The 9,780-nt window shown below is 43.3% G+C and overlaps 1 protein-coding gene across 1 annotated transcript; it reads left to right on the top strand.

Annotated features, from left to right (window-relative positions):
- The first annotated feature begins 537 nt into the window (after positions 1-537).
- On the top strand, positions 538-4,307 carry LOC111245282 (purine nucleoside phosphorylase-like). Its single transcript, XM_022793436.2, has 2 exons — positions 538-666; positions 2,349-4,307. Exon 2 carries the CDS (start codon positions 3,237-3,239, stop codon positions 4,086-4,088), a length of 852 nt encoding a protein of 283 aa, XP_022649171.1. The 5' UTR covers positions 538-666; positions 2,349-3,236; the 3' UTR covers positions 4,089-4,307.
- The last annotated feature ends 5,473 nt before the right edge of the window (positions 4,308-9,780 follow it).

Below are 9,780 nucleotides of genomic sequence, written 5' to 3'. Positions count from 1 at the left end.
TATATAGAAAACGCAGAAAAAAGTAAACCTTTTTTGAAATAGACACAGTGCTAAACGATGCGTAACGGACAACGAGTACTGACTTACAATGCGTAATTATATATATATATATATATCAAATACGCGTCGTTGAGCACTGTGTTTGTTTCAAAAAATGTTTACTTTTTTCTGCGTTTTCTATAGGTATGACACATTTAGAGTTCATACTAATACATATTCCAATAGGGTCAGTATTTAACGGTACGAACAGCCTACCCCTTAAATTGGTTTACGCTACGCACATTCACAAACGACTACGGGTTGGGTATTCGAGTAAAACGAAGGCCGACGGACCATCAGGAGCCAAGGGCTATTATATAGCTATATTAACTATTCTAATGAAAGCCAACGTCACTCACGGCTGACTGGTAGATAAAATATTGTCTGAAAACATCGTAGTTATGCAGCCATTGATAGCAGATCGAAGAAAAATGAGTCATTTTCGAGATACTGCTGCGTATTGCAACCACTATGGAGGTATATTTACAACCGGCCAGAAAACTATAAATGAATTTCAATGAAAGATTGTGCCGTTCGCAATCATTTAGAACTGATCACGATATTTCGAAGCATAGTTCGGCTCAGAGAGTGGTTGAACCGCCCGTAACATACTTCTTGTATACAATTGTAAGTTTCATTTCACTCTAAGTTATCCGAATGATCAGGGCAGAATAACAGCAATTAAATAACCTACTTGGCAAACGACCATTTGTTCCGATTATGATTACTAGATTTTTATCAGGTTTCTAGAACCAGTTCTTAAATTTGTCCTCTCATTGTCGATGCGGGATCGCCTATTAAATCAAAAGTGATTTTCGATTCGACTACATGTAAGAACGTGTTGGATAATAGGAATAATAGGTTTCCCATATCACATATATCATACGAAGTTAAGTTTATACTACTATAGTGTCAGGCACTATGTAGGCCTGACACTAAAAAAAGACGCTACAATTTTGATGTCGCAATTCCTTTATGTAACGTATGCTCACGGAAGCGACTACCTAAGCATAATTTCGAATAATATACAGAGAGTAAATCGCCCTTTAAAGATGGCGACCGGTCACACTGACCAGTTAGCACAGAACAAAGAAGGTGAATACTGTGTAGCTGAACTAGAAAGTCGACATCGTTGTATTATTATGAACGACTCCAAGATAGCCGTCTCCCTCTTTTGTTGGGATAATCATATATAATCAGCCTTGTATATAGGCTGGTAATTATATAACGAGCGAACTGTTTATGATAATATCACCGACGTAATGGGATTTGAGACGTTGATAATTAGTGATTGGCTCTTTGAACTGGAAACAGAAAAGCATACATGTTGGTCAATGATTAGCCTGCGCTCAGACACATCAAACTGAACGGGGGTTTCGCCGCCCTATAAACCTAACTGTTCCGGTAAAAGACTTCATCCTTTTTTTAACAGTCAAACCGCAATCGACATGCGATAGGTGCTTGAACAATCACATTGGGGACGTTGGCAAAGTAGCTAAAGCGCCCATCGACTCGGAACTGCAATTAAATATGCCTGTAGCATCGTGTCATCAAAATGAACACAAAGTAATTGTATGGTGATCTTTTGTAATGCATGCCTTGCTTGCAGGTCTTTGGCATCTCAAGGTGCTTGTGGCTTATTTAAAAAGCCGCCACTATTTTCAATTCATGGGGTCAAAATCGTACCCTATATTTTTAATATTAGCCTAAAGTAACTCGAATAACCGCTGAAGCAACAAGTTGTTACGGTGTCTCAACTTCCTATTGTACTACACATATGAATTATGTGCCAGTAGACAAGTATACAGGTCTGAAAATGCACGACATAAATACCTAAGCATGGCGTATCTGAGTTGCTCCCTAGATAACACCGGCTCAAATATGACAAAGCTAGAAGTTGAATAAAAAAAATTCAGTTGTCGCGTCCTGGTATCGATGTGGTCGTTGTGCACATATTTACGTATTCTTTTGGGAAATTTGAGGTATCGTGCGTTTATGGTGCGTTCTTTTAGTCACTCAAATTGATGCTCGTGCGTCCTAAGGCACCTCTGTTTCTGAAAGCAAAGCGTGCGATATTAGGGGACGTAGATCTGATAAACATTTTTGTGTGCATTAAAGACACAATGGGCGAAGTTTTTTTTTGTCGGGTCACAAGGTGTGCCGGCAACCGTTGACCGTTTTGCGTGTCCTAGAAATTTGGATTCCTCAGGGCCAGTGACACCTAAGTGATGGCGTAGTATCTATCTCATCTACCTGTTTGTTTATGAAAGATTATTTCATCGCTTAACACTTATTTGTCCTCACAATAGGTGCTACAAGCAGCAACGACGTCTACGAAGGTAACCTGCAATAGGTTCACTGCTTGCGCCGTCATTTCTATCCTAGATAGAAAGACAAGTGACTAAATCAGTGTGGCCCCGCAACTCGTTCATCATCGTTTTGGTAACAACAACAGCAGCAGCAGCAGCAGCAGTATCAGTTAAAGCTGCAGCAAAACGATCTCGAAAACACGACCTAACGCACGGCGCCGAGCGTTAAAGACCCAGCAGCAGCGGTATCGCTACGACTGATATCTACTACAGCTGCTACTATAACCTGTGAAAAGAGTCGGAAAGCTGACCTTTCAGTGGCTCCGCAAAGTTGATCCCAAATCAGTATTGTTATCACATCTCATCATCAACGTTATCTGTAACGGGCGCCTTCGCTCAGTGTTATTTACTGCGGCACGTTTCTGTGCTGACTCACAGTCTAGATATTCTATCGCTTGTCACAAGACTAACAATATTTCCGCGCATCTTTTTACAACGAAGTTTAGCATTCGGAAAGACAGGGTCACTAATAACTATTGTTTTTCGCGGCATTTCGCCCGTGCTTCCGACGGTCGATCTCTCCACGTCTTCACGCGCGTCGAAAGGGAGGCAGACGGGGGCAAGTACCTGTCACAACTGACTTACACCGGACGTCCCCGACTGGCAGGACTTTAGAGAACGCGCAAAAACGTGAGCTTTCCATCGTTCGATTAGAGGTAGTAAAAATCGGCTCAAGAAGGCTGTGCCATTGAAGCGCGCATTTCGCTGCGAGTAGACCAACAAATCAGAACAGTTTAAAATACAACATTGTGTGTTTTTGTTGTGCTGTCCAAGTCGTAGACTCGTCGAAGGTTAGTAAACGTCGGAAAAAGGTCCGGTAACAGCATAATGGCGGAAGCTTGTTATAGTTACGAGCACATGAAGAGTATCTCGGACAACATCGCCAGTCGGACGAAACATCGGCCCACGATCTTGATCATCTGTGGATCGGGACTGAATACGATTGCTGAGGTTGTAAAAGAGCAGGAGACTGTGGAGTACAAGGACATCCCGGATTTCCCCCAGAGTACCGTAGTCGGCCACCAGGGCAGATTTGTGTTTGGGAAGTTAGGTGACAAAATTATTGTATGTATGCAAGGCCGTTTCCATCCATATGAAGGCTATCCGCTGTGGAAATGCGCGATGCCGGTGAGACTCATGAAGCTCATGGGTGTTCAGTTCCTCGTTGTCACGAATGCTGCTGGTGGAGTTAATGCGAACTATAAGATGGGCGACATTATGATCATTAAGGACCACATCAATTTGCCAGGCATGGCAGGCCTGAACCCTTTGAACGGCTATAATGATGAGCGTTGGGGACCCCGATTTCCGGCGATGAACAACGCATATTGTCCGAAGTTACGGAAGCTTGCTAAAGAAGTTGCGGCTGAAGTCGGTGCGAAGGATTTTATTAAGGAGGGCGTCTACTGTATGCAGGGAGGACCAAACTTCGAGACGGTGGCGGAAATCCGCATGTTACGAGCTATTGGAGCAGACGCTTGCGGTATGAGCACCTGCCATGAGGTCATCACAGCAGCTCACTGCGGTATACGAACGATCGGACTTTCCCTAATTAGCAACGAATGTGTGGCGGACTATGACACCACACAATTTGCTAATCATCAGGAAGTTCTTGAGACTGGAGCCAAGCGTAAAACAGTGTTACAAGCGCTTGTTACGAAACTCATTTCGCTGCTTTGATGACCACGTATATAGCAATTGTCAATCCCTTTCACCGAGGCCTGGCTTGACTTCGATGATACACGTAAATCTGTTGAGACAGAAATTACCAGCAACGGCTAGAGATGAGGGAAAAACCTGTGGGTGGCTGGCGATTGCTGCGGTGTTCAGATGACAAGAGCTAGCACGAAGTATCTTTAAACACAAATAAAAAAAAAAATCGATCCGCATGAAAATCAAGCTGCTCGTTAACTTTAATCTACAGTGTAACGCAATCGAATTTATGAAATGCTAAATTTATGTTACATGGACGTGAAAGCCTGCGGTTCCTGCAGCAGTCATATAAACTTAGTTTTCAATTCTTAGTAAGTACTCGAAGTACGGAACAATGATTTCTGTAAGACATAACAGCTGTATAGTTATTATAGGCTACCTTTCCTTACGTCTGAGTTAAGGATCTCTGTTTCGTTTGACATTATAACATTTGTCACATAGAATACAGTTCATATAATATTAGTTCATACCGATAACATATAAGTTTATTGATTAATAAGTACTCTGTTCGGTAAATGACACGAAAATGCACGTACTGGTAGTGGGATTGCTACTTCAACATGTTATATATTTCAATCTTATATTAGGGCAAAGTTGCGAAATTAAATTTCGACAACTATTTTTGATTTTGAATTTTTTGAGAGAACCACTATTTTAGTAGAGCAAGCGGATGTTGCAAGTTCGTCCTTGGTTCCTTGTTTAATTAGATGTGTAATATTAACTAAGCACTAATTTTTCAAGTTCTGGCCCTTTTTCTCATCGTCTAATCGATAACATACGAAACGATACACGTTTTAATAGATTTTATTCACTTATTACAATTATTACTTAGTTTGAACATGCTTTATGTAGGTGCATCTACGTACAGCATCTGGCTTACTGATCTACGGAACAGACTGTTGATGGACGACCCAAATCGATATGTAACTTACAGGCAACATTTCGTTAACACAGTATCGTTAACCAAAAAAGAAAACGTACTTTAACTTTCGATCAACAATAACTGTCGCATCAAACTGGATTGAGTACGGCATCGATTTTCATATGTCCAGATATTTAGGCTTCGGCTATCTCCTGCGTGAACGGAACAACGTACTCTTTCGCCACGGCGACAACAACGGACACAGCGACTCGTAAACAGTAAACGCCTGTATGTTAAAACAGGTGTCAACAACTATTCGGCCAACTTCTAAGCAGCGTTCATCCGGCCGTCCGATGGATAATTGCTCCACAATCAAAAATTAGACCTGCACACTTACTGGTCGCACTTTTACGGCAACTGGCCAATATTAACTACGTAATACATCGTAAAGTTCATGATTGTGCCTTGGTCAAAGCTGCTCGATAATCATTCAGCGTATGCAGAGCGTAGGATAAATGCAAGCTTAGCAAGCGCACGACTCAGGCTCGAAAGCTTTTGTCATCGACATGGTTGCTACTGCTTCTCTAGATAAGTCGTGAACATGGTTAACATCCCCGTTGACTTACGAGCTGCACTCTCCGTGTTTCAACTCTGCTTTGTCTGAAGCTCTACGTCCGCGCGGACCGATCGTTCCGCTAATGTAGCAAGCTAGCAAGTCATTCGCCAACACCGTTGCAGTCAGCTGCTGACGCTGCTGCTCCCAGTCCCAGGGCTATTAAGCCCCCACGGCTGTCGCAAGTGGCCAAATTATAGATGACCACGGAGAGCTAGAAGAGTGCCGAGGACCTTAGAAGCAGACAAGGCGACCGGAAGTTATGAGGGATGTCAAGGCAGCGGCGGAAGTGGTCGCTCCGGCGGTAGCCAGAGTAGGGAAACGGGCGCCTAATGGTGCGGACATTTGAATTGAAGGTGGGCCGGCTTACCTTGCGTCAGGACTGGTGGGGAACGGGGTGCGTGGTGCAGGATGGGCCTCGGGCGAAGGTTCCGCTGGATTTGCCGGCAATCCTACTGCTCGAATAAGCATTGGATAATACAGCAACACCGGCAGCAATAGAAGAGACTGCTATAAGCAATAGAGAAGCGCATTGCTGGGCATCGACCACGCTTCTGCTCCAACCTCCGACTACCTTCATTCTGATCCTTTGTTACCGTGCGTCCCATACCCCACGCGATTATTCCCTACCATGTCGATGCTAGAAGCATTACTGGCATTTTGTCTAGAGGTTTGCGTCATCCTTGGCGTTTTGGCCACTACTAGCAGTTGCTTGTTTGCTCCAGCGCGCTCTAGCAAGGCCCCGATAAGTATAAGGATTTGCTTTGGGCGTCGCTATAACGGTCTTATTTCCGGTAAGCCGTGGCAGAATAGCCAGCAAAACAAGGAATGGGGTCGAGTTTTCGTGCGTTTAGACCTTCTGGATCAGAGTGAGATTTAGATGCTGTTCTGGATGGATGCGCATACAATAGGATAATAATCCATACGTTAACATGCGTACGAATATAGGAACAAATCGCTAACATAGGGGCCTAGCAACAAAACTCCAGGCGCGCAAAGGTGCAAGGAGACCATTCGGTGCTGAAACTCGGGGATTCAAAAAAGAGGTCAGCACTAAAAACTACTATCTCTCGTAGACATTATAGTTGTCGAGATAGGACATATCCCTGGGAAACACTGAGTTCTTTTAAAGGGCATGCGGCCCAATGTGTTAAAACCTACCGCCATCGAATAGACAATACGACAAATCATTTCCGTGATAAAAGGCAAGCCTGTATCCAAGCAGGCTGAGTACATTCAGTGCAGTTTATGCAGACGATGGCATGAATATAGCTATATAGCTTATAATAAACAGCAGGCAAGTTCACTGACACGATGTCTTTCAGGCATACGCCACTTTGTCGGTCGTTATCTCCTTCGGCAGGCCGAACATAGGAATTCATCCTGTTAACCGCCAGCATGTCTAATGTATGTTACTTACACTTAGTAGTACAGCAGATATGTATGCATCCAAATGTGTACGAACACATGACCGGCATTGCATTTCATGAACGATTTGGCAGAGAGAGCCAAACCATTTTCACATCACCTAAAAAACAGCGGTTCTGTAGAAAACATAGGTAATGCAGGGGTTTACAAAGCTTCTTTGTTACACGCTCTTTTAGCCTAACGTAAAAATTCAAACAAAGTAATAGCAGATTGACATCGACGACAATTGGTGACTTATCCTATACCGTTTTGAAGATCTAGAAAGTCGCTTTCCGTTGATATTTTATTTCACGGCTTGGTGGAGTGCGTAACTGCAATAGTGCAAGTAAAAGCTGTGGTAGCGTAAAGCGATGAACTCAATCTACGGTCCGCGCAAAAGCAGCCTGTAGGGTGGCAGACGCAGGAAGCAATCTCGGTTATTTGTAGCCGGAATGACCAGGCCGCGTCACTCTCGCATCCCCTCAAAACGACGTGGCTACCTCCACTTCTCTAAATCTTCCCTTCTTCTCTTTCTAACTGGAAGAACACCGTTTGGGTGAGTAGCTCAGACCCAGATTCGGACCACCCAGGCTTGAGTCGCCCGATTCGGTCTGAGCTCGTGGCATAGGCAGGGTTGGCCGTTGGCCGCCGCCACTGATACCGCCTCCAGCGGCACATCGGTCGGGCTGCGCAAAAGACGGATGAAGAACGAAGTCACGTCGCTATAATGGCCTCCTCAGTCAGTCATTTTAGCGAAGAAGTGCTGCCACTGCTTCCGCCGCCATTGCTGCCGTTGGGTACGAGGTGGCATCGGCATTGGCGTGAGTTTGGTCTATAATGTCCGCATGGCAGCCGGCACCCGGTGACCGCTAGCTTTGCCTTGCTTCAGTAAACCTTCCACTCGGCCCACATCCATTTTACTTCTCATCTACCAGGCCGTTGGCATTTACCAAAAAGAACGGCGGGGGGTCTTTCTCCCATTCTCTCTGTCTGTTTCCCAAATAGAGGGGTAATTGGGGAATATTGTCTTCCCTTTCCCATTCTTTTCTACTAGTCCACGTCACGATCCTAACTGACCCAACAGGCCAACCAAGTCGGAAAAGAAAATATAGGAAGAAGAAACGGGCTGAGAGGTGGAACAACCCTCTACCCACCCCCTCCACTCCCACTACGCAGGGTAAAGCATGTCTCGCTGTGTCGGCCACAAATCGTGGAGACTCACCGACCCGATAGAGCTCCATATATATATATTATAGAATATGTATGTGTACATCCATTTGGTTCCGCAAACAATCTAGCCTCTAACCGTGCCTAGCTCATCAGGGGGGAAGGGGGGGGGGGTAGACCTATGTGGCAGTCCTGAAACGAATCAGTAGCAACAAACGCAAATTGTGAAGTGATTTGACCTGACCTCTCGGGTACAGAATAGTTTTGTACTGCAGCGATCACAATCGATTTCGTTAATGACGTAATACTTTAAAATTGAAGACCGCACAATAATTCCTAATCTCATTAATAGCCACATTAGTATTGACAATTTATACATTTCGTTAATGGCTTTATGTGTCGTCGCAAAAAAGTTCATCGTTATATATATATATATATATATATATATATATATATATGATATTTACGAGCATTGCGGACTGAGTGAGCACGTACCGCACTAACGGCTACGTGTGCATGATTGGTGCAAGCCAACAATGCTTCGTTTTAAGCTGAAGAGACTGGTAGGTAAAGTACAATTCGTCTCATATTCATTTACTGTTACATCCTTAATATAACTGCTACATACTGCACGACAAGCAGCACTCTAAACAAAGAGAGGCTAGCGTTCTGTCTGTTTTACGTATATATGTTTCAGAATGTTATCGTCCGAACTGTGGTGCACACCAAACCCATTGGCAAACTGAGCTCTTTTTCAATAGGAAAATGTATGATTACGAGGACGAAACATACTAGCAGGGCTAGCTTTTACTCGACGATTATTATGTTTATAAATAATTAAAACTGAACAAAAACAATTAAAATTAATAGTAGATTGTTATATTTACGTTTCCTGTAGTACTGAAGCTTTCCAGGGAAGAAATCGCCCTTGTTTTAGACTACAGTTTAATTAGTAGACCATGTATATGCGAATTCCCCTAAAACCATATGATCTATGCGTAAATCGAATTTCTTTATTCCTCTCCTGGTCTCCTGGTCCCCTATACAATAAACTTAAAAATAACCCGATTTGCTCATCGATAGACACTTTATCGGAGATTGCCGCGGAATTCGCTGCTAAAAGATCGACTTCCTTGGGATCAGTCCAATCTAAGTTTAAACTGCCAGTTCCGTATTGGGATTAAGTATTGATTTGAGTTCATTTAAAAAAAGGATACTTTATGACGAGCATGTCAAACTCTATGTGATGTTTCCTTAAAGCCCCTATTCCATTTGCAAAGTTCAATCTTTTATACATTTTCTAACCTAATACTTTAGAGTGTACACCTGTTCATAACGGCATTCACTCATTATTTCATTTAGCGTAAAAGATCTATAGTCTCAAGTTCGGATCGAAAAACCCAAAGGGTCTCTCCGATGAAAAAAATACATGTAATAATTTAATCAGCGTGTCCAAAGGTCTATGTACACGATGCAGAACTTCATTTATGACACATAAACGAAGATTTGTTAGGGATAATTTAATTTGTGGGCTAAAATTCGGCGACCACTTGCAAGAAAACCACCAAAGGGCTCATCAAGTCACAGAACGCCCAACGAGAAGGCCGGAA

This window comes from Varroa destructor, unplaced genomic scaffold (assembly GCF_002443255.2).
Source record: "Varroa destructor unplaced genomic scaffold, Vdes_3.0 BEIS01000002.1, whole genome shotgun sequence".
NCBI classification, from domain to species: Eukaryota; Metazoa; Arthropoda; class Arachnida; order Mesostigmata; family Varroidae; genus Varroa; species Varroa destructor.
This window is presented reverse-complemented; position numbering and strand designations above follow the sequence as displayed.

Excerpts from the sequence above, each read along its gene's own strand:
- LOC111245282 (XM_022793436.2), top strand. The coding sequence starts at position 3,237 with ATGGCGGAAGCTTGTTATAGTTACGAGCACATGAAGAGTATCTCGGAC.